The sequence below is a fragment of the Heterodontus francisci genome, chromosome 17 (genome assembly GCF_036365525.1).
Source record: "Heterodontus francisci isolate sHetFra1 chromosome 17, sHetFra1.hap1, whole genome shotgun sequence".
NCBI lineage: Eukaryota > Metazoa > Chordata > Chondrichthyes > Heterodontiformes > Heterodontidae > Heterodontus > Heterodontus francisci.
In genome coordinates this window covers 32,927,004-32,954,978 of record NC_090387.1, presented here as the reverse complement: position 1 = coordinate 32,954,978, position 27,975 = coordinate 32,927,004, and the positions used below count along the sequence as shown (strand labels likewise).

The window sequence follows — 27,975 nt, the reverse complement described above, 5'->3', positions numbered from 1 at the left end:
AAAGAATTTTTTTTAGCTCAAAACTTTGACAGGAAAGTTTTGTACAGCACGATGGGTAAAATTAGAAAATAACAGGTTGGAAAGGAAAAGAGGTGCACAATGAGAAGGAAAACTATGACTCATCTGACACCCATGATGTAGGCAATGATCATGACAGAAAGAAAGGGATTAACGTCATAAGTAACGACTCTGCAGTTAATGAGCCCACTCAATAATTACCGAGACAAAAGTAAAATGTAGAGTTTATATTATGCAGTGTTTACATACCAACAAATTAATGCAGTCATACATAAGAAGTTAGACTTGGCAATAAAAATACATTTTCTTTTGTAGTACACAAAATTAACATTAAACAGCATAAAAGGCCACAAAAATACAAATATACAAATCTAAAACTTTTAATTTTTTTTTAGAAAAAATGGTTACAAAAACACAACACGATATAGATTAATGCTTTCAAGGATTCTGGTAGGAATGCAGTGATTCTGGCAGCTATAAGATGACCAATACCCATTTAGCTAAAGCAGTAACCCAATTCTGAGATTGAAGTTGAAGCCCTTTTTCGTTGGCCTATGCAGAACTTTTACCATGACCATTTCTACAGATAATACCTGTAACCTTGTTGCTTCTATGATGGTGTAAGAAAATCACTGAACGTCAGCACATTTTGCTTCCTAAACACAAGAAACTTTATAAGCAGGACAAACGTTTATAATTTAAGTATTGATTTATGAAAAGCCAACAAAAAATTTTTTTTCAGGCTTTGGAATGGGCTCCAAACATTCAAATCTTCTATGGTGACACCTGCAACCCATAAAATGATCAAATGCCTGTGTGAAACATCTACTTAAAATTAATAGAATTTACACTAGGGTTCTGCATTTGTACCATTTTCCCCATCTAGCAACTGTAAGTTAATGCACATTACAACAATTCCTATAATACTCAAAAGCACAGTTAAAGGAAGGAATGCCTTGTTATACATATTTGTGTGAATGAGCACATGAAATGTAAATTATCAGTACCAATTTTGATACAGGTATTGATCAAATCCGACAACCAAAGAGGCAGCACTTAATTCACTAAGTATACAGAACAACCTTGAGCAAATAGGTAAACCTGAAGGAAAATCTATATTGTGTATTTTGGACTGAAATGCATCTTTGTACATTAGTGATATTACCTAGTGTAACAGTATATATGTGCTAAAGAATATGATGTAAATGGGCACAGATTCCATTTCATTCTAACTGGAACCTCAAGGTTGGCTGGCATTCTGCTTTCACATTTTACCTCAGCAGTAATAAAATATTAATATTGCTGCTGAAATGGCATGAAAGTCAATTCTGTAGCCTGAATCCATGCCTACCATGGAATATGCTGAGGGGCCTAACTTAATTACCTAATGCAAAAGCAAAATACTGCGGATGCTGGAAATTTGAAACAAAAACAGAAAATGCTGGAAATACTCAGCAAGTCAGGCAGCATCTGTAGAGAGAGAAACAGAGTTAAGGTTCTGATGAAAGATCAATGACCTGAAACAGAAGCTGCCTGACTTGCTGAGTATTTCTAGCATTTTCAGTTTTTATTTCAATCACCAAATGCTTTGGTGTACTTAAGAGAGGGCTTTAACAGGAAATAACTTATTCCAAGAATAGTGTGAACATAATTACAAACTCTACAGTGTTAAAAAAAATTACAAATAATTACTGCAAATATTATAGAATCGAAAATGTGCAAATCTTAAAAGCTGCAAATGGAATTCAGTACTCAAAGAATTAACAGCCAACATTAAGAGGAAACCTTAGTCACCTTGTCCTGGGCTATAGTTGAACTTGATTTTCAGGAATGAAAGCTAATTGCTAAGGCTATTGGCTAACTGCAAAACCCAACTTATAATCAAATAGAAAATATTTCTTTCTTCCTCCCCCTTCCAAGATATGGTATATTGTCTAGCTACGCATGTTGTCTCAGCCAATCATACTGCAGAAAACCAGCTAAGAATAATTGCATTAATTTAAATGTTTACAATGGAAATAAATCCACTAGTGCTAACTCCATAGATTGTTGAAACAATAGTCCTCCGCTGCAACTTTTTCTCCTTGGCTTTGATTTTGTACTGAGTATTCACTGACAAACATCAAAATATGTTTTAAGCCTATCTTTTAGTTGTATGATTTAAAGGCAGTCTCCCTTCTGTTGACCTGCACAGACTAGTTAAAAATTAAAACCTGCCAGAATCCCTTCTGAGAAATTTTGAAACAAAATAAAATAGTAATTAGTGTTACCTTTATATTCTTTACACAGGTTAAAAATAACTTGGCAAGGTGTATCAACAAACAGATATCCAGTTTTAAAAATCTTAACCTTCAGCACTTTGAATAAACTTTCTTGTTGTACAGATATACATAATGTACATATTTTTGAACATTCTAAACTACAAAGAATTTATTGTAAATGTCAGAAAACACTACAGACTTTTATGTGGGTAGTTTTGAAATTCAGCCAAGGTTGGCGCTTCAGAGGCCTTATCGTCAACTTTAAATGTGAATACTGACCATGCTGACAGACAGACACAAAGAGAAAAAATAGTAACCAGATTCCCTACTTATGTGTCTAAATAGGATTTTCTTCTTATCAAGTAGTCTGAAAGGAAACGTTCATGCATAAAAACTTCCTATAGCACAAATATATAATACTAACATTTGTTAAAGTAACATTAAAATATATTATGCAACCAACAGATAATGTTATTAGCAGGTAAAACTTACCAATTACTTTTTTCAATTTGCACTTGTGAATTTGAAAATGTTCTAGCATAAAAGAGCTTTCTGTACATCTCTTCGATGTTTTTACAATGTAGAAGAAAGAGACAGTAGATAATCCTGCACAAAAATGTATCACCCCTGGCAACACGTTGCAAAACAAATTAAAATCCCCTTATGTCTTCTTTAGAATGCATCTTATTGGATGGGGCTCAAAAGGCTAAAAACATCTAGACGGTAGGAATTCTGAAAAAACTACAAATTACAGTATCGTGAAAATAATGCAACTAAATTGGTATGGAATTTTATTTTGCAATCTGCAGTCTCACAAAAATTGATTTTAATAATCAATGTTGTAAATCAATAAAGGCTGATACAGTTTCTAAAGAAAAAATATTAAAGCTGCATTTACTACTGGTAAGGAATATAAGAGATGCAGTTCCTAGTCCAGAGATTAGGAAATTTTTATTGTGGGATTTGGCTACAGCTCATTTTTGTACTTTTGCACCCAGTGCTATTTTACAAAGTAAAATTTTTAACCTTACTAGACCCATAACAAACTGCTTAAACCTTTGAACTTTGGTATAATTCCTGAACCTTTATAGTTCCCTTTTACGTCCTCTCCATGTCAGTTCTTAGCAAGTGCAATTCCATATAAATTGTAAATGCAGTTTGGTATATAAATACTGCATGATCTGGGCAGTCATTTACTTCCAGTGACAACATTGAAGATAAAATGTTTGCGAAAGTAACTCCAAGTACCACAGTTGACAATGGGCATTCATTTCCTGATGATAAAATTAGCCTCAATCCTAGGTATTACCTGTGTGCTGGTTAGTACACGAAGCCTTGGATTTAAAGATTCTTTTACTGCAAAACACGACAGCCTTTCACATAAGAAAATGTCTTTTTAAAAAAAGGTTTACTAAAATACTCATGGTTTCAGATTATGCTGCACTGTAATTTAACTCTGGGCGGTGGTGGGGGAGAGTGGGGGGAAATCACTGTCAAATTACTGGGGATGCAACAGTTAATTTAAAATACAAAAGTCAACTCTGGTATGTCCATTAAGTTGTGCAAAGGCTCATGGTTTTCACAGCTATGTGCATGAATCTTTACCAGTCCTGTCCCAGGTAATTAAACACAATGTATTTCTGATGCTAATGATCAAATATACCACATTGTCTCACAAAATGAGTAAATAACTACACTTAATCAGCTGAACATGAAAAGTGTTGTGCATAGGTATCTCAATAATCTATTTTTAAAAATCTCTTTTTACATTTTGAAAAGGCGATAATTATTTCTTGTGATGATTTCAGATAAACTGATAATGTTGCTTGTTTCTTTAAATTAAGGTTTGGGGAGATAAAAGTTTCAGTTTAAACGGTCAAAGTGCATATACACAAACTAATTACATGCCAAAGAACACAGGTATGCACTGCAACATCAGAAAGCATATTGGGTGGGCTAGTTAATAAACCTGTAATGAGTGACACTCATCAGCACTGTAATTATTTAAAAGTGCTAGGTGACAAAATGTTTAATATAAAATATAGCACACACTAAGATAAATTTTCAAAAGTACTTTAGCACTAGTTCTAATTCTAATATTCTTTTCACATCAGCTTTTTAAATACAAGTGTAATTAGTCATGTAGCACTGGGGTCCTCAATCACCAATGGAATAAAACCACATTTCGTAGTAGTGCACCAACTATTCACAGAAATATACTTTAAAATCCCTCGGTCATTCTTCACCTTTGCTTTATTATCTCTTTATCCTTCATTTCAAAATTAATTTTTTTTTCCACGCTTGATCTAATTATTGCAACTTTCTACTTTGCTTTCCTGAAGACAGTAACCTATGAACAGCAGTGGCAAAAACAATACAACTAGTAATGAGTATCACTTCACCATAACGGAGAAAACGGGTCCACCACAAGTGGATTTCAGCTAGTTCAGCTGAATTATCCCAAAACCATGACAATTTAAAAAAAGAACTAGGACACAAAAAGATCAAAAATTAAATATCTTTTAAAAGAGGTGCATGCACAGAACTTGAGCATCATGCTATAAGGGGGCAAGTATACCCAGAGCACACTTCTGTACAGTTTAATTAATCTTTCATCTAACCTCATCATCTAACTACATATATCAATGAGTCAAATGGTGAAAGCGATTACATCAGCTATATTTTTGCAAGAACTGCCACTAGTAGAGTAGCATCTAACTGCTCTTCACTACTTTACATAGCCAATCCCTTTTCACATGCAACTTTACCTGAAGCTCACTTTCCCATTTCTGTTTAATGTGATTAAGTAAACCACTGCTGCAGCTCAAGTAGATTCTAAATATTAAATGGAATCTTGTAAAAGTAAAAAAAGTGCAAAGAAAATGAGAAGTCGCTTAAAGATAGGTCCAATTTGTGTGTGTGCCCTTTGGAAGTGTACTGATTTGAAAGTTCTTGTTCACTACCATAGGATATTTTAAGTTGTCGCCTCTACAGCCAGGAGACTTGTATGAGGATAATTTCAAGCATCAACACCACAGCAGAATAATTCAGCATATGGTGTTCAGTTCACTCACTATTACACAAAAAAAAGAGTACCTAAACCTTTTTTAGCTACTCTACTTAGGCTGTTGATCAAATTAATTTAGCACAAGAACTGCACAAAACACCTTAAAACACTGTTAACTCAGTAAGGTACTTGATCCTCTTTGAAGGTTACAAAACAATGTTCTTAAAACATTAAAAAAAAGAAAAATGTACTTACCCTTTTGATTATGCTTAGTGATCATAACCAATTACATTATTTTAAATATCTTAAGTTTTAAATCAAGGGTAAGAAAATCATTTGACCATAAGTGTTAAATCCAGCTTACATAGGTCAATTTACTCTTTTGTGAGAACTGTCCATTGGACATTAATGAGAAAATGGGCCATGCATGGCAAATCTCTTGTTCAATCACTGAGTGCCTGGGACATAACATAATTCATCATGGAGAATGTGGATGGGTTTTTCTGGGCTTAAAACCAACAAGTTGCTCAGTTATAAAATTAGTGCTATATCTGGAAGAGATTAATGTTTTGAATTAAATTACTATGAAAATTGAGTTGACAAACACATACAAGCTCAGACCTCCTCTACATCAATGACCCTTTGCAAAATATTTCCTAAGAATTTGCATACTTTTCCACCTAAATGTTGCCAAACAGCACATTTAATGGCTCTTTTCAATTACTGGTTTCAAGATGCACTTTGTGCTTTGCCAAATAAAGTCCCCTGTCCATCTTGAAATCTATCACTAACAATTTTCTTTAAATTAAGTGATAACATGTCAATATTACAATTAATTTAATTTAAAAGTTACTTTGTTGACAATGGAGTTAAAGCCTGGTTTGTCAACTGGGAAAATGAAAACTAATTTGTAACATCTAATGCTTTTCAAGAACGTACTGCGGGGACCTCAACAGTGTAATCTTTTCATACCAGGATCACCAACCCCAGGCAAAACAGGTGTTTCAGGGAACAACATACAAAATTTACCAGATTATCTCTGAAGTTGGAAAATATTTGCAATATCAGAACACGTGTTCTTCAAAAATATTGGCTTTGTACTGTTAATAGCACCCTCATTTATTATTTAAGAAAAATCTGTTCTGCCACACATTCCCTATTTGCCATTAATGTTCCAATGGCAGATCTAATCTCCTCTATGCTGCAAATGTTTTGTGAAAACTATCAAAAGTACATTTTTCGGTATAGAAATGGCAAAAGGCTAACATAGTAGGTGCGAATCTGTCTTAATTTATACTCCCTCAGACTTCATGCAGTTATTTCCCAGCGTTTGAACGTCCCTCAATTGAAAGTTTGACTTCTTGTGGTATGAAAGAAGGCCGGGAGGAAATTTTTGCCTCCTCTGATTGAAAACCGTCTCTTTGGAAAACTGGGGTGGACCAACGACGTTGGTAATTCAGGTGGCTGGGAATTCCTGTGCTTTCAGAGTCCGTATGCAAATACTGCATGACGGAGTTTTTTGAATGATTTCTAACCTCAGAGTTTCTACTTATGTGGATTGAGACTTCTGGAGGAGCTAAGACAACTTCAGATGTTCCCATGGTCCTTGAGTCATGAGCTGAAATAGTATTGATTGGAGAGGATGCTGGCTGGGTAGAGCTCCTGCCAGAAGTTTGGACGCCGAGTGATATACAGACATTGCCCACTGTGAGTCTTTGACATGAAAGTCCAAAGATGTGTGCAGTGCGTTCTGGGTTACAAGAGGACCAACCCTGGCCAAATACAAAGAATGGATGCTCTGGAGTGACCTCTACACTCACCTACAACACAGGAGAAAAATCACAATGTCTCAATCCCACAGTAACACATTTAACATTCTTAAAATAAAAGCAAATTAACTTCCCAAGTTAACTACCCAAATAAAATCTTTGCTATTGCAAACACTTCCTTCACTGATCTGGATCCATTTTACAAATGTTTTAACCAAAAAAAAAGGCCTAGACTTCACTGCATCACCAATTCTTTGGGGCAACCCAAACGTTTGGGTTCCCTGCATAATGTCTGGCAACCATATTAATTCAAGCAGGAATGGACTAACTTGGTAACTGATTTTTGACCAACATTTTTTTCTTTAAGGAGATTACTTGTAACTGTAATTGCAGACTCACCTTTGTTTGAGGTTCTCCTACACAGAAATGGAGGGTGACATAGCCGGGACGCTGGCTTTCAACAACGTCAATCACTGTACTGGAGTCGATCTTTAACCCGGCACTAATCTCTGCACTATGCACAAAGTCCTGCACTTGCAAGTCTTCTACACGTTTCAGCTCCCCATTTGCTAACTGGATGATGGCACCTTTCATAAAATGCGAAGGAATATGAGCAGGTGGGGACTGCTGGACCAGGACAGGCTGAAGGAGTGGTACTGTGGATTGAGATGTTGGAAGTGGAACCACTGTACAAGCTCTTGTTTGCCCATCAAGATGACTTTGAATTGTGGGTTCTGTAGTTACAGCAACATTATTAACCAATGCATCCTCCTCGAGAACAGGGGCATCAACAGGCATTAATACTGGCTGCCCATTGGCTAACACCATTGTTTTATGCAAATGTCCACATTGGTCATCTATTGGATGCCTTTTGAGTCCTGTGGTAATGTGCTGTTGAGCAGGCAGATATGGTGACTGCAGTAATTCTTCAGTGGAACAAAATTCTGCAAAGTTCTTACCTGGAATGATCTGCGAATGGTGTCTCAATTGCTCTTGACTTTTGAGTGAATTCTGTGAAACTTTAATATTACTTAAGACTTCTTTTCTAACAACCACAGGACCCTGAGACCCTCGAACACCCAAACTCCCAACTACTTGTTGGACTTCTAGGTCTGTGTCTGGTGTACTCCTCTGTGCTGGAGAGATAACCTCATTTCTTGGTTCCCTGTGGGCAGAAAAATGGGGACTGCCTCTCTGGTTTTCCATTGATGAGGCAGAGAGCTGGACTTCCTTTCTGCTGCTAACATAATGGGGTGCCTGAAGTTCTATAAATCTCTCATGTCGTGACCGTTTCTCAAAGCTTTGATGGTCTGAAACTCCTTCACCTCGGTTTGTAGAGACTTCCAATACAGTTTCAGCAGTTTCTTTGTCTTTTGCCATCTGAAGGCTACATCTATTTTCATGACAAATATCTGGATTTGACACTGCTGTAGCAAATGTTGCATATGATGGTGTTAACAGCGAAGATTGAAAATGGAGTGGGACCCTACCATGGGCCATGCCTTGTGAAATTTCTGCCGTGGTTAGGTGAGGCAGTGGTCCTTGTGGAGTCAAACTGTGTACGGGAGAACCAGTAGCTTTACTATATGTTTGTGCAGGAGATGCTGCCTGTGGAGGAGGAGTGCCAGCCTCAGTCATCATGGAAGGATATGAAACAAGTTGGGAAAGATGAGAGGTGGGGATGCCGACAGCAGAGGAAATCAATGGATTTGGCAGAATCCCATGAGAGACATACGGTACTGGATATGGAGCTCCTACAAATTGCAGTGAAGTGTGGGGTAGTTGGGTGTAATGAACTGGCGTATATGGAACCGCATGGTGCTGAAGAAGCGGAGATGCAATGCTGTATGCGGGTGAGAGATGCCCCATATTCACTAATGAATGTTGAGCACTTAGTGAATAGTTTGCAGAAGGTACAGCCAATTTGTACATCATGCCATACTGATCCACTGCGACTCCTGGTGAGCTTTCACCATTATCAGCTCTGACTCCATATCTCTGTGTTGTCTGGCTCTCTTCAGGAGCACTTCTTGACCAATCAGCATCACTTACAGTGGTAATATTGGTTGGCAATGTATTATTTTTTAAGACGTCCTCACCTCCAGTACTATTCTGTAGTAGTTCTCGTTTCTTTGGTGGCAGGCATTCTTGGTTTCGTTCATAAGCAGGTTTCATATTGTACTCTGGGGTATTAATTTTCCTAAAAATATCACTGAGGAATGTCAGCAGGAGAACAAAGATATTCTACTGCTTTCCTCAAACCACCTGCTGGCAGGACCCTAATCAGTCAGAGGAGAAACAGAGAATATGTAAGTGACAATAAAAAAAAATTACTTGTATACCGTTAAAATGCATGACAATCACAAATTAAATTTTTTTTAAAAAGATTTATTCTTGCTACTCAGCAGGTTCATGGATGTCATTGCTAAGTAACAGAAAATACTTCAATTTTTAGTAACCAGCGTCAGAATCAAACTTTTCCAAGTTCAGTGAGCCTCCTGATGTAGAGTAAGTCTTCTTTAACCTCAACCATGGAGGAGTACCTCTTGGGCCTCTGACTGAGACACAAGAAATAGGAGCAGCAGTAAGACATAAGACCCCTCGAGCCTGCTCTGACATTCAATGAGATCATGGCTGAACTTCTACATCAACTCCACTTTCCCACCCTATCCCTCGACTCCCTTAGTGTCCAAAAGTCTTGATCTCAGTCTTGAATATACTAATCAACTGAGCATTCACAACTCTCCGGGGTAGGGAATGCCAAAGATTCACTACCCTCTATGTGAAAAAATGTTTCCTCATCTCAGTCAGTCCTAAATGGTTGACCCCTCATCCTGAGATTATGACCCCTAGATCTAGACTCCCAGCCAGGGGAAACAGCCTCTCAGCATCTACACTGTCAAACCCTCTAAGAATTTTATATGTTTCAATGATTACCTCTCATTCTTCTAAACTCCAGAGAATCTAGGCCCATTTTACTCAATCTCTCCTCATAGGACAGCATTCTCATCCCAGCAATCAAGGCAAGGATATCCTTCCTTAGGTAAGGAGTTCAAAACTGTACACAATATTCCAGATGTGGTCTCACCAAAGCCAAATAATTGCAGCAAGGCTTCCTTACTCTTATAATCCAAACCCCTTGCAATCAAGGCTAACATACTATTTGCTTTCTGAATTGCTTGCTGTACCTGCATGTTAACTTTGTGATTCATTTTCTAGGGTCCCTCTGAATACCAACATTTGAGTGTCTAACCTTTAAAAAAATATTCTGATTCTCCATTCTTAATACCAAAAAGTGGATAATTTCACACTGTGGACAGTGACTAGTACAAACTGGGGTAACACTCATGGTGCATATAACTGTCAGGAGGTCAGAAATGAAAACAGAAAATGCTGGCAAGAGAAAAAGGGAAAAAAACCAGGCCAACATGTCAAAACCATGCCAATGTTGCATTCTAATGAAGGGGCTATACTTGAAACATAAACCAACCTACCCTCTCCTTGACACTGACAATCCCGCTCCCAGCACAGGCATCACTTGCTGTGAAGAAAATGAAAGACACAGGCAAGGTTTTATATTAGTACTGCCAGTGTTCAGACAGGAGGGCTGAAGAGTACCCAGAAGAAAAACGGGATGCTGTTCTTGAAGCTTGCATTGAGTCTAATTTGGCCTCTTGTTTTAGGCCTTCACTGTTCCAAAGAGGTCAGATTGGTAATGGGAACAGGAGTTAACATAGCAAGACACAGGTGGTCAAGTCACACTTGCAGACAGACAGACCTCCTACATTTTCAGCCTTTTCTCTTCTTTCGCTGTTTTATGTGGGAATTTCCATGTTTTTTTACCCTCATAGCTATTTGCATATTTTTCATCTTGCAATGCATCTCCATTGCCTGCCTGTTTTTTTTAAAATATTAAACAGTTCAGTGATCATTCAACCCATTAATTCCCTGTGATTGGAGTATCTGTTGGTTTTCTCCCTCTCCTTAATCCAACCTTATAAAATGCTTGTTTGTCTATTCATTTGCAGTTCTGATGTTGGTTCTATCCCTGAAATGTTAACCTGCTTTTTCTCTTTACACATGCTGACTGTTCTACTATGGATTGACAGCATTTTCAGTTATGGATCTCCAGTATCAGCAGTTTTATTCTCCTTTGCCTTGATATCATTTGATTTGGTCATTAATGGAAAAGGTACTGTAAGTATTGTCAGTGTAAACCACTCCCTCATCTTTGTAATTTAACAATCTTAACATGCATGACATACAACATCATGAGAAAATTTACATATATGGTATGTTTTGCAGGAGCAGAGACTTAAGAGTGCAAAACATATTTTGCATGTTGAAATTCCAGGTCTCCAGTAACACAAAATACCATTCTAGCTCTTTCAATCTGTCACTTTGTTTCTCAGGCTTACTTTAACTCTAAACAGCAGCATGTATGAAATGTCAGGGCTTTGCCTTTCCCTGGCCATCACAGCTTGAAGGAAATTACCAGCTGGTGCTACAGTCAGGAGTGCATGTATGCTGTAACTGCACAAGGTGAGGCAAGGCAGAACTTTGACATTGCACATATGCTGAAGAGTAAAGTGCCACTGAGCTTGAGAAACACAGTAGCAGAATTTTTTAAAAATTCCTTCACAGGATGCAGGCGCTACTACATAGCCCATCCCTTAATGCCCTTGAGAAGGTAGTCATGAGCCATCATGACAACTGAGTGCCTTGCTAGGTCATTTCAGAGGGCAGTTAAGAGGGCAGCACAGTGGCGCAGTGGTTAGTACCGCAGCCTCACAGCTCCAGCGACCCGGGTTCAATTCTGGGTACTGCCTGTGTGGAGTTTGCAAGTTCTCCCTGTGTCTGTGTGGGTTTCCTCCGGGTGCTCCGGTTTCCTCCCACAGCCAAAAGACTTGCAGGTTGATAGGTAAATTGGCCATTATAAATTGCCCCTAGTATAGGTAGGTGGTAGGGGAATATAGGGACAGGTGAGGATGTGGTAGGAATATGGGATTAGTGTAGGATTAGTATAAATGGGTGGTTAATGGTCGGCACAGACTCGGTGGGCCGAAGGGCCTGTTTCAGTGCAGTATCTCTAAATCTAAAAAATCTAAAAGAGTCAACTACATTGCTGAGAGTCTCAAGTCACATATAGGCTGGAACAGGTAAGGACAGCAAAATTCCTCGCCTAAAGAACATTAGTGAACTAGAAGGTTTCTTATGAAAATTTAGTGGTTACGTGGTCACCATTATTGATACTAGCTTTGATACTAGATTTATTTAATTAACTGAATTTAAATTCCCCAGCTGCTGTGGTGGGATCTGAACTCTGGATCATTAGTCTAGGCCTCTAGATTTCTAGTCCAATAACATATCCACGATGCACCATTCCCAAATGAATGATCTAACAGCATATGAATTTAGATGTTTTTGTGATAAAAATGTAGCAGTATGTAACAAACAAATTTTAAATTGTGAATTTAACCCATTTTACAGTATTTGGAATGAGAGTACTTTTCCCACCTGTAGTCCATTTAGCAGGGAGCTATTTGATGATGTCAAATTATGGCTGCCATTACCAAATGCCTCCTGACATGGACTGGCATCCTTCATGTTCCTGTATACCAGTTGGGAACAATCTGAGCCAGAAACCTGTCATGTCCAACAAACACACACACCATCTACATTGTTCTAAACCTTACCTGTGAGTGCTTCTGTTGACACGGAGTACCCAAAGTGGAAAAATGTTATGATTCCGAACACTGACATCCTTCACCTTGATGAGCACAAGAAAGATTAAATTCAAATAATAGTGTTCATGTAAACAATAAGCAACACAATTTTAAACAATTTTATGTCACATTTCATAAATAATTTTATATTAAACAAGAGGATGAATTACCTCACACATTAAACCTCCCATAGTTGAACAATAACTAACATCATGCCAAACAATCCATCATCAACTAAAGTAGTATCCAGGAAGGTGACTTCTACCTTGATCCTAAAAATGAAAAGGAAAAATAAAATATTTTTGGTTACTATGTTGCATAACATAAATATGTATTGTCATTGAGATTTGAGTAAAGCACAATAGTGGATCAAGAAATTCTCACGAGTTGTGAAATGCAGCTCGCAGTACAATTATAGAATTGTTGCTTTCAAAGAGCATCTTGAACTGAATGACACTGAAGTGAAGTAATGATGGCCACAGTTTTGTGAATAGGTGTGCAGAACAATTTACAACAATAATTTGTATTTATATAGTGCTTTTAGTGTAATAAAATGTCCCAAGGCACTTCACAGGGGCATTAAAAAACAAAATTTGACACCATACCACATCAGGTGATATCAGGGCAGATGGCCAAAACTTTGGTCAAAGACGCAGGTTTTATGGAGCGTTTTAAAGCAGGAAAGAGGTAGCGAGGCGGAGAAGTTTATGGAGGGAATTCCAGCACTTAGAGTCTTGGCAGCTGAAAGCACAGCCGCCACTGCTGGAGTGATTAAAATGGGGGATGCTCTAGAGGTCAGCATTAGAGGAACGCAGATATCTCGGAGGGTTGTAGGGCTGGAGGAAATTACAGATCAGGGAAGGGTGAGGCCATGGAGGGATTTGCAAACCAGATGAGAATTTTAAATTCAAGATATTGCTTAACCTGTGATGGGTGAATGGGACTTGGTGTAAGTAAGGACACGGGCAAGAGTTTTGGATGACCTCAAGTTTACAGAGGGTAGATGTGGGAGGCCAACCAGGAGTACATTGGAATAGTGAACTGAGGCTGTGAATATGAATTGGGGAGTGTACAGGAAGGGAGATTAAGGGAGGATGAGAAAACAGTGAACTCAGAAGAGAGATGGAGATTGAAATCACTCAGGATGAGAAGTTGCTTGGTGCAGAGGCTAAGGGAGAAAAGCAGTGAAGATATCTCAGTGTGAAAATGTTTATGGTACCTGGGCGAATGGTAGAAGATGAGGATTTTAAATGAGAACTGAGAGGGGTGGAACTGCGATGGTCAATTTAAAGAACAAGGTTATTAGCTTTCCTAATCCATGAAAAAGTGGATGCAATTTTGGAATGTGATGACTAAAACACTGGCAAACACAGAATATGTGCAGTTACATTTTTTAAAATTAACTTATTTAGTCATCAAATTCATAGCAGGTCTGTCAGCATCCTAAAAAGAAACAGATGGGATAGTGTTTCCAGAGTGGGCGGCACAGTGGCGCAGTGGTTAGCACTGCAGCCTCACAGCTCTAGGGACCCGGGTTCGATTCTGGGTACTGCCTGTGTGGAGTTTGCAAGTTCTCCCTGTGTCTGCGTGGGTTTTCTCCGGGTGCTCCGGTTTCCTCCCACAACCCAAAAGACTTGCAGGTTGGTAGGTAAATTGGCCGTTATAAATTGTCACTAGTATAGGTAGGTGGTAGGGAAATATAGGGACAGATGGGGATGTTTGGTAGGAATATGGGATTAGTGTAGGATTAGTATAAAATGGGTGGTTGATGGTCGGCACAGACTCGGTGGGCCGAAGGGCCTGTTTCAGTGCTGTATCTCTAAAAAAAAAAATTAGACCCTTCCTAATAACCTTCCTGACAAAGGGTCTACATCCAAACTATTAACTCATCTCAGGTAAAATACCAGAGGGTGACCTACACCTTTGGAACTGTGTCCAAGGACAGAATTGATGTGCCAGGAGATGCCAAGAAAAAAATGTATCTGACAAATGGAAAAAAGATACTTGAAACTAATGTAATGGAGTATCGTGTGTTTCAAGATGATCCAAATCACAGATGCAAAGAGTGACAAAGGCAATGATATTAAAGAAAATCAGCATGGTTCTGATAGAGATCTGCCAAAGTATGTATGTAAGACAATTAATTAAACAAATTGCCCCACTGTTCATAGTAATTCATACATCAACATAATTATCAAGTTCTCAGTTTTTGTCTATTTGGCTGGGGAAGGATTTTGCAGTTAATTTTTATTGTGATGTTGCTATCAAGTTAAATTCAATCCACAAGGAGTTAACTCCTAACTGGGAATGTTGAATAGCTGGGACCAGACAAAGTGGGCAACAGAATTGTGTTTCTTGCATATTATCAGTTTGGGAAAAGGGATTTAATCAGTACATTTTAGAGACAGTTGCACTGTAATGGTAGAATGCTTCTATTTATTGAGCACAGCAGATATTCTAGTTATCTAGACAATGTGTTGCCATGGCGACCACACCAAAGGTGGGTTGGGGGTGAGGAAAGAATAGGGCAGAAGATGGCAGGTTTTATTTGCAGCTCAGGAAACCAATCCTCAGCACAGAGAATTGGGGGAGGCTGAAAGGTCAGATTTGCCTCTCAATGTTTCTCTGTAAAAACCAGTCTGATGTGAGTTGGAGTTTGAAAATGTTAGAGAGCTCTCTTTTCTACAGTTAGCACTGCACAGTTCTCCAAATACTGAGTTATAAAATGAAGCTATGCCCATTTCAAAGGCTAAATTTTCACAATATATAATCTTTGATGTGAATTTGAAGTAATGATATGAGATAGGTTGAATTTCACTAAAACATATTCCACCTGGTAGGTATTGCGAGTCAAATAAATCAGGTTTACAACAGGCCTCATCTCGCTGCCTCTGCAAGATAGGAGTTCAGAGAATCCAGTACACACAACTAGGGTTTGTAACGTTTCAACATCCCACCACCTCCCACCGGCCATGTTATCATAGATATTGAGAGGTAAAGGTATTCTTCAGATTGTAGGAAAGCAGAATCTGTTTACAGGAGTGACTGGTAACATGAATCCTACAGAATATCTGGTGCAGACCAGAGATTTGTAACCCATCACACAAATGCACTGCTTCTATCTTACACTTATACAATAATGCAATATAGTCAGCCTGTTTATTTGGTTCAAACAATTAGACACATAATATTAGCTATAAAATTATAATCCCTTTATTGTGCTACAACACTGAAAAGATTCAAGCTGCTTCATGTCAAGAAACAATGTTCACTTGTATCATGACACTTGCTGCAATGTTGTAAAGGTGCTGGTTAATATGGGATAGATGTATTTCCCCCACCCACAGATTTTCTCCAGTTCTCTGTTCCTGCTGGCATGCAGTTTTTCTTTTGTAGCACCTCACCCAAGTGATCATTCTTCATCTGACAGCTTTGTTAGTAAACATTCACATATTATTTTAATGGTTGGTTATGAACGGCATATTAGAGCTGGCTTGGAATATGTCCAATATTTATCCACATGTAATTTCCAAAAGGGATCATTCCCCTCCCACCCACCCACCCCCATTTCTTCCATAGCTCAAGGGAGCTTTCCAGCAAAGATCAGCGATTAAAACTAGGGCTTTTCTGGTCTACATAGCTCACTGTACCACATGGTAAATTTACCCAAGCTATTTTAATTTTCCTTTTCATAATGCAGGAAAATAAACTAATTTTACTGGTTAAAAACACACCGAAAAGCAGAAAATAGCATGCATCTTCATATAGAATATTCATGGAGGAGCGACATAACACTAGCATTTCTGAAAATTATTTATCTACATCAAGAACCAAAAGCTAACTGATAAGGTATTACTAACAGCTACTGTACTGCTGGCACTCAGTATAATTCAAATCAAACTGAATAAGCTGTGATTACACTACATGTACTAAATATCCAGAGCTATCAGTAATATATCCCTGATACAAGGGTAGGGCATTGAAAGATTCAAAGATCTTAAAGCTGAAGAATTGTGTTCATGATTCAATATTTAAATGATCATCTCCTGATCATCATTTTGCTTCCTTAAAAAAAGTACAGTAAATGGAATTATAATTCAGCTACTTCTAACAGTTTTTCTCCTTACGTAACATTTTCATTCTTAAGGAGAGTAGTTTCCAGTGATTTCTCCGAGTAAATGGATTACTTTGCTGAAAGTCACCATCTAATATTAGCTGACTAATAGCCAGTATGTTCTTTTGCAAGTAGACTGTACTTGACCTTCAAAAATACCAAGGTTTTGTGAAATAAATCAAGGCGAAGACCAAATAATTTAATTTACAAATGATAATTTGCAGCTGAATCCAAAATTCAACATCAATAAATTGTATTTACAGTTTGTATAATGAATATGGAGAAGACCAACTTGAATCTTCCAATGTTAACCTTAACTAGGCTGAGAATCACATCATGTATGAAACTGTACTCTCAAAAAATAGGCCAAGAATCACTGGATCTGCTCTTGCTGATACACGATCTACTGTCTTAACTGTGTCGAGCAACATCTAAGCTCAAAACCAGAAAGTATCTCCGGCAACACATTATCAACACAGATTAAAGACGACAAAAATAAATCTATAATAACTTACATTCTTTTTAGAATCAATGACGAAAACAAAAACAGACAGATTTTAATGCATCTAAATGCAAGGATCTCTTTAAACCAATTGACATATGGTTAGATGTACAACTATCAAAATGGCTAATGGACACTACTTTACCATATGACTAATGTTTAAAATCAAAAGAAAGATTACATGAATATACTGTCTTTCACATACACACAACATCCCAAAGTGCTTCACAGTGTAGTAGATAAACGTGACAGCCAATTCGCACATACCAAGATCCCACAACATCAATGAGAGAAATGACGAGATAATTTGTGGTATTCGTTCAGGGATAAATATTGGCAAGGACATTGGGAGAACTCCCCTCCTCTGCTTCGAAAAGCTCCATGCATTCTCTTACACCCACGAGCAGGCAGCTGGTATAATGCCTCACCTGAAAGGCAGCACCTCCGACAGTGCAGCGCTCCCACAGTACTGCACTGCAGTATCAGCCTACATCATGTGTTCAAGTCTCTGAGGTGCAGCTTGAACCCATGACCTTCTGACTTAAGAGCCAAGGCTGGCACTAATGTTTCGCTTCAACAAACTGCTTTCTAAGGTGCAGAAAAAGAGTGGCCAGACAACGTGGATCAATTTTCAGTCCATTTCCAAAAAAGGTTACCAGAAAATATTGTTAAGTTTTCTCAGTACATAAAATCTACATGGATAGATTTTGTGTTTGAACTGACAATACAAACAATTGTGGATCAACATCTCCTTCACAAATTAAAAAACTTTGTGAAATAGATGCAAGTAATAAGAACTGGTATATTTTACTTCAAATTTCCTGTTTTCACATGGAACATTGGGGGTGAAATTCAATTTTAGCAAGGGTAAAAACAGGAGGTAGCAGATTGGCTATGCATTATATCCCTATAGGATTTTTCTAAAATGTATATAAAAGGCCGATTCTCTACCCAAAGTTGAATTTCACAAAAATGATCCCTTACTTATGCTTGTTTTCTTTCTCACTCGCTCTCACATTTACAAATAACTGATGAGGACTTTAAAGCTCACTGTGCAATAAAATTGTACCTTAACTCCAACTTCAGAGGAACATCCCTTCTGCACAATTATGATTGTTTCTTTCCTAATTTCGACATCCTCAGAGCAAGCTTATCAGCAATATGTGGCACACCATAAAGAATTTTGCACTATGGCCCCACTACTACTAGGACCTGGGTTGAGCCTGGCCGAACCACATTTTGCTAAGAAGCCTGTGCTGCTTGCAGAGAGCACACTTTTGCTATTATACCTGGGCTTCATTCAAACCATCTGCTAACCTACTGTGCCATTCAGTTTTACTTCTCCTAAAACAAGTATTCAAAATGATATGTGGGCCAAGGTGCATCATGTTATATTATGTATGTGTTACTGTTATCCTCATGCTCTGCACCCAGAGCTGCACTGCACTGAGACTAATGTAGATCTGCTTGTGGCAATTTATTTTGCTGAGCTTGTACTCTCAGAATTTCACACAATTGAGAAATATAATTGATGACCATGGCAAATGAAGACATCAACAATTCAAAGACAGACACTGCCTTGGAAGGAAGCTATTTTGATCTACACACTATTGCGTCTATCTTTGTACCATGCACTGCCTAAGAATTAAGGTCATGTTGCTGGTGGGCAAGAATGCACAACTGGAGATCTCAGCCTGTCAAAAAATATAAATAATGACACTCACAGCAAGACAACAGGAACTATAGGCACATATTTTTAAAAAAATTACACAACATAGTTTAATTGGGAGAACTGCCTCATATTGTGAGATACTAAATCACAGGGAGGTCACACAAGCAGTCCTTAGCTTATCTCAGCCAGGTTGGCAGTGGTGATGCTATTATTGGTCTCAACAGTCAGCACTCTTTGCCTAGGAAGAGAACCATCAAATCTGGTTCCCACTGCTGACTACTGTCCTCTGTGCACAATGACAATAAATCATAGAATGGTTACAGCACAAAAGGAGGCCTTTCGGCTCATCCAGTCCATGCTCGCTCTCTGCGAGAGCGATTTAGCTCGTTGCATTCCCTCACCCTTCCCCCACAGTTCTGCAATTTTTTTCTCTTCAGGTGCTCATCCAATTTCCGTATGACAGCCACAATTGAATCTGCCTCGGCCACTCTCTCAGGCAATGCATTCCAGATCCTAAACACTGGTTGCGTAAAAAAGTTTTTCCTCATATCGCCTCCGGTTCTTGATTCTTCTACCAATGAAACAGTTTCTCTCTATCTATTCTGCCTAGACCCCTCATGACTTTGAACACCTCTATCAAATCTCCTCTCAACCTTCTCTTCTCTAAGGAGAACACCTCAGCTTCACCAATCTATCCACATAACTGAAGTTCCTCATCCTGGAACCATTTTCGTAAATCTTTTCTGAACCCTCCCTAAAGCCTTCACATCCTTCCTAACATGCAGTGCCCAAATTTGACACACTTATCCTTTTGAGGCCAAACCAGTGTGTTATAAAGGTTCTTCATAACTTCCTTGCTTTTGTACTCTGCTTCTATTTATAAAGCCCTGGATCCTGTATGCTTTTTAACCACTTTCTCAACCTACCCTGCCACCTTGAGCAATTTGTGCACATATATCCCCACCTCCCTCTGTTGCTGCACCCCCTTTAGAATTGTATCCTTTACTTAAAATTGCTTCTCCTCATTCTTCCTACCAAAATGCATCTTTTCACACTTCCCTCCATTAAATTTCATCTGCAACATGTCCACCCATTCCACCAGCCTGTCTCTATCCTCTTGAAGTCTATCTCTATCCCCCTCAGTTCACAATATTTCCAAGTTTTGTGTCATCTGCAAATTTTGAAATTGTGCCCTGCACATCCAAATGTAGATGGATGATAGGTAAGGATAGGATAGGGCTGGGCTGTGTGTCATCCATTATTAAGTAAGTCTGACTCTTGGGTCTAAAGGGATCAAAGGGTACGGGGAGAAAACGGGATCAGACTATTGAGTTGGATGATCAGCCGTGATCATAATGAATGGCGGAGCAGGCTCAAAGAGCCGAATGGCCTACTCCTGCTCCTATTTTCTATGTTTCTATGACAACAATTCCAATCCACCTTTCCTTTTCCTTGGAAATGTGCTTTTCTCTATTCATCTCCTACCACCAAGAAAGATGATCTCATGCCCTTCAAACTACTGCTTGAATACCTTACTTCAGTACTGCCTAAGCCTATGGAAGCTGCTGTTAACTCACCAATTATCCATTACCATTACGGCTCTAGCCTATTCCCCATCACCAGTATGCTTTCCAGCCTGGCAATTCCACTATCTATCTAGCTGCCCATGTTATGCACTATTGAAATTCTGATCTTGAACACTTTAGTGAATGTTCTGTCTTTGTTTTGGTCATCTCCAAGGCCTTTGATGGGGTCTAGCATAAAAGACTTCTATATAGGTCACTATCATAGTATCCTCCCATCATCATATCTAATTAGTCTCCCAAATCACTAGATTTTTAATTCTTTCATGGGATGTGAGCATTGCTGGCAAGGCCAGCATTTGTTGCCCATCCCCAATTTCCCTTGAGAAGGTGGTGAACCATCTTCCTGAACCACTGCAGTCCATCTGGTGTAGGTACACCCACAGTGCTGTTGGAAGGGTTTTTGACCCAGCAATAGTGAAGTAAAAGCAACATAGTTCCAAGACAGGATGATGTGTGCCTTGGAGGGGAACTTGCAGGTGACGTTGTTTTCATGTGTCTGCTGCCCTTGTTTTTCTAGGTGGTAGTGGTCAGAGGTTTTGAAGGTATTGTTGACGAAGCCTTGGTGAGTTGCTGCAGTATATCTTGTATATGGTACACATTGCTGCCACTGTGCGGTGGGGGAAGTGAAGGTTTAAATGGTAGATAGGGTGCCAATCAAGCGGGCTGCTTTGTCCTGAATGATGTTGAACTTCTTGAGTGTCATTGAAGCTGCATTCCCCCAGGCAAATTAAGAGTATTCCATCACACTCTTGTCTTGTGCCTTGTAGATAATGGACACGCATTGGGGATTCAGGAGGTGAATTACTTGCCACAGAAGTCCCAGCCTCTGACCTGCTCTTGCAGCCACAGTATTTATATGGCTGGTCCACTTTCTCATCAATGGTAACTCCCAGGATATTGATGGTGGGAGATTCACCATTGAACGTTAAGGGGAGGTAGCCATTGCCTGACACTTATGTGGCGCGAATGTTACTTGCCACTTATCAGTCCAAGCTTGAATGTTGCTGGACACAGACTGTTTCAGTATTACACTGTGCAAACATCCCCACTTCTGACCTTGTAATCGAGGGGAGGTCATTGATGAAGCAGTTGAAGATGGTTGGGCTAAGGATGCTACCCTGAGGAACTCCTGCAGTGACGGCCTGGGCGTAGATGTTTGGCCTCCAACAACCACAGTCATCTTCCTTTGTGCTAGATATGACTTCAACCACTGAGGAGTTTTCCTCCTTATTCCCATTGACTTCACTTTTCTACGGCTCCCTGATGTTGCACTCCGTCAAATGCTGTCTTGATGTCAAGGGCAGTCACTCTCACTTCACCTCTTGAATTCAGCCCTTTTGCCCATGTTTGGACTAAGGCTATAATGAGGTCTGGAGGGAATAGCACTGGTAGAACCCAAACTGAGCATCGCTAAGCAGGTTATTGCTGAGTAAGTGCCACTTGATAGCATTGTTCATGACATCTTTCATCACCTCGCTGATGATTGAGAGTAGACTGATGGGGCGGTAATTGGCTGGATTAGATTTATCCTGCTTTAACTTTCCACATTGTCGGGTAGATGCCAGTGTTGTCGCTGTCAGCTTGGCCAGGGGCGCAGCTAGTTCTGGAGCACAAGTCTTCAGTACAACTGCCAGGATATTGTCAGGACCCATACCTTTCCTGTATCCAGTGCCTTCAGCCGTTTCTTGATATGTGGAGTGAACTGAATTGGCTGAAGACTGCATCTGTGATGCTGGGGACCTCAGGAGGAGGCCGAAATGGATGATCCACTCGGGATTTTCATGTTTTTGTTTTTGAACAGAGCTGTTCATTATTCTGCTATTAACATTCTCTCTGGACAAATGCTTTGTCTTTCAATCTTTCCCACCCTCTACCCTATCACAAACCTTCCCCTTTGTTCCTCCTCCCTCCGCTTTCAACAGCATAAAACCCATCACATTTCTACCGTCCTTCGGTTCTGAAGAAGTCATCATTTCCGACTTGAAACACCAACTCTGTTTCTCTCTCCACAGATGCTGCCAAATCTTCTGAGTATTTCCAGCACTTTGTTTTAATTTCAGATTTCCAGGATCTGCAGCTTTTTGCTTTGACTTAGTCTATTGTTCCTTTAGAGATGTGAATGTGCCATATTACACCCTATTCCTATCCTCCCTACTCCACTGAGATGAAATCAAGACTAATGGCATAGTTTCCTAAGCTATTCTTTCCTACCCCTCCACTTCAAAACTATAGGACTCCTTCCTCACTCTTGTTCTACAAATGTCAGGTTTTTGAAAAGTTGTGGTGAGGCAGTGCTCCATTCACTGGTACAAGTGGCCAACTTTAGAGAGTGAATGTTGGTGGGCTGTGCCTCAAATTCAGTTCTCACCACTCACTGACGTGCATACATTTGTCAACAGATCTGACTGAATTGCCTCTCCCTAGTTTTGAGGCTAATGATAGTATCCCTACCACCTTCCTTACCAAAAGCTAAGTTTAGCACAGGCTCGAAATCAAATGTGGTGCCTTGCTGGTTTTTACAGCTCAGAACTACACTAGCCAGTGCCTCTGAGTGTTAAGGAGGTCATTGTTGGGGACCTCCTTTAATTGCTACAATGGTATTTCCTACATCAGTTAAAAAGTCACAACACTCAAATCAATTTCTTTATGCACTGTTTTGAAAGAAGGTTTACAGACCAATACACTATTCTTCTAACCCTAATTAAATATACAGCATTTCTCAAATTTCAAAGTTACAGCACTGACAGGCCCAGCAGGAAACTGGATTCTTCTTACAGGTTTCTAAAGTTCAGTAAAACAGGCTGTAAGATCCCATTCTTTAGTTGATTTCTTTTCTTTACCTGAAAATCTCATCCCGATTCCAGCAGCCTCCGCGAATTCATGGGGTTTTCCCTCTCCGTGATCGAGTCTTCGATTTTCGTTCACCTGAAAATTAGAAACTCAACAGCAGAAAAAAACTTTACAGCGACAAACACCATGGCGCAAGCTGATGGCGTCACCCAAGGCGCCCAACCTCAAAACATCAGGAATCGATCCTCCAGTCACAGCGCCCTCTCAGCAGGGGAGGACTGCAGAAAAACACCAGTCACAGCGCCCCCTCGGCGCGGGAGGACTACAGGAAAATACCAGTCACAGCGCCCCCTCAGGGCGGGAGGACTGCAGGAAATCTACAGATGGCAAATCTACAGATACCCCTAGCTGAGGTGAAAACTACCCACTGCATCTGTGCCCGTCAGCAAACGGGCGAATAGTGCAGCACCGGGCGAATACGGGAGAGCGTGCTCAGTGACATTATTTGGGAGCGAGAAACAAAGTTAACGTTTGAGTCGATTGTCTTATATCAGAACTGGGAAAATAATAAATGTAACCGGTTTAAGCAAGTACAGTGGTGGAAGGGTGATTGCCACCACCAGACACATCTCCCCTTCCCTTTCAGCATTTCGAAGGGACCAGTCCCTCCACGATACCCTGGTCCACCCCTCAGTTACTCCCAACACCCCTCACCTTTCCATGTAAGGGAAGGAGATGCAACACCTGATTTGTTACCACCTCCGCTCTCACCGTCTGAGGCCCCAAACAAATTTACTTGTAAGCTATTCAATTTTGTATTCTTCATTTGCTGCTCACAATGTGGTCTCCTCTATGTTGGGGTGACCAAATGCAGACTGGGTGACTGCTTTGTGGAACATCTGTTGTGGAACAGGCCGAAGGGCCTGTTTCAGTGCTGTATCTCTAAACTAAACTAAACATCTCCATTCAGTCTGCAAGCTTGACCCTGAGCTTCCAGACGCTTATCATTTTAATTCTCCTCCTTGCTGCCCTCTGACCTTTCTGTCCTCGATCTCCTGCAGTTCCAGTGAAACTCAATGCAAGCTCGAAGAACAGCTCCTCATGTTTAGTTTAGTTTAGTTTAGTTTAGAGATACAGCACTGAAACAGGCCCTTCAGCCCACCGAGTCTGTGCCGACCATCAACCACCCATTTATACTAATCCTACACTAATCCCATATTCCTACCACATCCCCACCTGTCCCTATATTTCCCTACAGTCATCTTTTGACTGGGCACTTTATAGCCTTCCGGAATCAACATTAAGTTTAACAATTTTAGATGATAACCTCTGCCCCATTTTGTTTCCTTTTCCTTTGCTGTTTTTGTTTTTTCCCCCTTTTTTTGCTTTCAGATGGCAGCTGTTCATGATTCTGCCTGTCACACCTCCTCAAGGCACGTTATTTGTTTATTTATTTGCCCCAGTTCCACTCCCTTTGCCCTTACACCATGAACCCTTTTGTCATTTAAATTCTCCTGCCTTCTACCTGATCACAGATCTACCCTTTTGTTATTTTTCCCATCCTTCCCCCTTTCACTTGCTTATAACCTCATACATCTCTAAATTTTACCAATCCTGATGTAAGGTCATCGACCTGAAATGTTCACTCTCTTTCTCTCTCCAGACCTGCTGAGTATTTCCAGAATTTTCTGGGTTTTTTTCACTAAACACAAGTTCATTTTATATTTAATGAATCTAGGAAATGAAGATTTTTCTTCAGAAATTGGAATATTTAATCTGGATTTAATGATGATTTAAATTATGACATCAACATTTGCTATCAAAATAACTTCAAAACAGAGATATTAAAGATTCAACTGTGTCAGGTGTGATGCAGTTGGTAGCCATCTTGCCTCCGAGTCACAAGATTCTGGATTCAAGTCCCACCCCAGGACTTGAGCACAAAAACCTAGACAGGCACTAGTGCAGTACTGAGGGAGTGCTGCATGGTTGAGGGTGCTTTTTTTTTGGATGATACTTAGTTTAATGGCCTGGTTTGCCCTCTAAGGTGGATGTAAAAGATCCCATGGCACTATTTGTATAAGAGCAGCGGAGTTATCCCTGGTGTCCTGGCCAATATTTTCCTCACAATCAACATCACAAAAGATGCCCTACGTCATTTTGACAATTTCCAGTTTCCTGGCCCCAACCGCCTCCTGTTCACTATGGACGTCCAATCTCTCTACACCTCCATCCCCCACCAGGACGGTTTGAGGGCTCTTTCGCTTCTTCCTTGAACAGAGGCCCAACCAGTCCCCATCCACCACCACCCTCCTCCGCCTGGCTGAACTTGTGCTCACATTGAACAACTTCTCCTTCAACTCCACTCACTTCCTTCAAGTAAAAGGTGCCGCTATGGGTACCCGCATGGGTCCTAGTTATGCCTGTCTTTTTGTGGGATATGTCAAACATTCCTTGTTCCAGTCCTACTCAGGCCCCCTCCCCTAACTCTTTTTCCGGTACATTGATGACTGTTTCGGTGCTGTTTCCTACTCCTGCCCCGCAATGGAAAACTTTATTTTGTTTCCAGTTTCCACCCTTCTCTCACTTTTACATGATCTATCTCTGACACTTCCCTTCTCTTCCTTGACTTCTCTGTCTCCATCTCTGGAGATAGGCTGTCTACTAATATTCATTATCAGCCCACCGACTCCACAGCTACCTCGACTACACTTCTTCACACCCTGCCTTCTGTAAGGACTCCATTCTATTCTCCCAGTTTCTCCGTCTCCGACGCATCTGCTCTGATGATGCAACCTTCCATGACAGTGCTTTTGATATGTCTTCCTTTTTCCTCAACCGAGGATTCCCCCAAACTGTGATTGACAGGGCCCTCAACCGTGTCCGGCCCATTTCCCACACCTCTACCCTCACCCATTCCCCTCCCTCCCAGAACCGCGACAGGATTCCCCTTGTCCTCACTTTCCACCCCACCAGCCTCCACATCCAAAGGATCATTTTCCGCCATTTCCGCCATGTCCAACGTGATGCAACCACCAAACGCATCTTCCCCTCCCCTCCCCTGTCAGCATACTGAAGGGATTGTTCCCTCCACGACACCCTGGTCCACTCCTCCATTAACGCCAACACCTCGTCCCCTTCCCACAGCACCTTCCCATGCCATTGCAGGAGGTGTAATACCTGCCCATTACCTCCTCTCTCCTCACTATCCACGGCCTCAAACACTCCTTTCAGGTGAAGCAGGGATTTACTTGTACTTCTTTCAATTTAGTATACTGTATTCGCTGCTCACAATGTGGTCTCCTCTACACTGGGGAGACCAAATGCAGATTGGGTGACCGCTTTGCAGAAACCTCCCCTCAGTCTGAAAGCATGACCCTGAGCTTCAGGTTGCTGGCCAATTCAGCACATCCCCCTGCTCTCATGCTCAGCCAACTATCCTGGGTTTGCTGCAGTGTTCCAGTGAACATCAACGCAAGCTGGAGGAACAGCATCTCATTTACCGATTACGCATGCTACAGCCCGCCGGACTGAACATTGAGTTCAATAATTTCAGAGTATGACGGGCCCCCCCATTTTATTTTTAGTTATTTTTTATTTTTTATTTGTATATTTTATTTTATTTTGTTTCATCATTCATTTTTTTACCATGTGCCTACCCACTGCTTTTTTTTCATGTTTGTGCTTTGGGCCAGGGCTGTTTTATTTTTCTGTCAATTTACATCCTCTCTGCACTAACGTTTTGTCTTGCCTTTGCTCAATGACCTTCTGGTCAGTCATTCTCTGTGATCTTGTCCTTTCAACAACTTCTCTTTGGTTAACTCTTGCCTTACCCCTGCTTTATTTGCTTAAAACCTATTACATTTCTAGCCTTTGCCAGTTCTGGTGAAGAGTCACTGACCTGAAACGTTAACTCTGCTTCTCTCTCCGCAGATGCTGCCAGACCTGCTGAGTGTTTCCAGCATTTCTTGTTTTTATTTCACAAAAGATTATCTGGTCATTATCATTTTGCTGTTTGTGTGAGTTAGCTGTGCGCAAATTGGCTGCCACATTCCTACATTACAACAATGACTACACTTTAAAAGTACTTCACTGACTATAAAGTGTTTTGAGATGTCTGGTGATCATGAAAAGTGCTATATAAATGCAAGCCTTTTTTGCAGTATTTATAATTTGATCCATTAAATCGGAATTCCTGATGACCACCTTCGTGTGCGGCTGCATCAAGCTGTGTGTAGATCTCCAGTACGCAAATTCCAAGTGTCACTACGTGCTGAGGTTCTATCTGTCCCCGGTGTTGCGAAGGATGGGCCTGGTCACATTGCCGCGGAACGCTCCATGCAGTTGGACCGTGCCGTACCACCTATCCTTCGTGGAGCAGTTTCTGCGGGAAAACACCTTCGACCACCGATCCATCAGGCAGTGGTCTGCACGGAACGTCCTCAAGGCCCTGCGGGAAAAGGAGACGGGGGATCCTGTCGGATGGTTCCCCGAGCAGTCTGCCTAAGTCATTTGGCGGAATGCCTCATC

The 27,975-nt window shown here is 40.3% G+C and overlaps 1 protein-coding gene across 2 annotated transcripts; it reads right to left on the bottom strand.

Moving 5' to 3' along the window:
* Positions 1–246: 246 nt before the first annotated feature.
* On the bottom strand, positions 247–23,637 carry LOC137378814 (ataxin-1-like). Of its 2 annotated transcripts, XM_068049230.1 has the most exons (6): positions 23,496–23,637; positions 12,952–13,053; positions 12,752–12,825; positions 10,550–10,596; positions 7,455–9,334; positions 247–7,106 (listed from the first exon to the last, which is right to left on the bottom strand). In XM_068049230.1, the coding sequence occupies exons 5-6, from the start codon at positions 9,228–9,230 to the stop codon at positions 6,603–6,605; spliced, it is 2,280 nt and encodes a 759-aa protein (XP_067905331.1). In that variant the 5' UTR covers positions 9,231–9,334; positions 10,550–10,596; positions 12,752–12,825; positions 12,952–13,053; positions 23,496–23,637; the 3' UTR covers positions 247–6,602. The 2 variants fall into 2 exon arrangements, with proteins under 2 accessions (XP_067905331.1, XP_067905330.1); XM_068049229.1 differs by lacking the exon at positions 10,550–10,596.
* Positions 23,638–27,975: the final 4,338 nt, after the last annotated feature.

Excerpts from the sequence above, each read along its gene's own strand:
- LOC137378814 (XM_068049230.1), bottom strand. The coding sequence starts at position 9,230 with ATGAAACCTGCTTATGAACGAAACCAAGAATGCCTGCCACCAAAGAAA. Across the intron at positions 7,107-7,454 it reads TAGGAGAACCTCAAACAAAG|GTGAGTGTAGAGGTCACTCC; the intron begins GTGAGTCTGCAA and ends CCTGTGTTGTAG.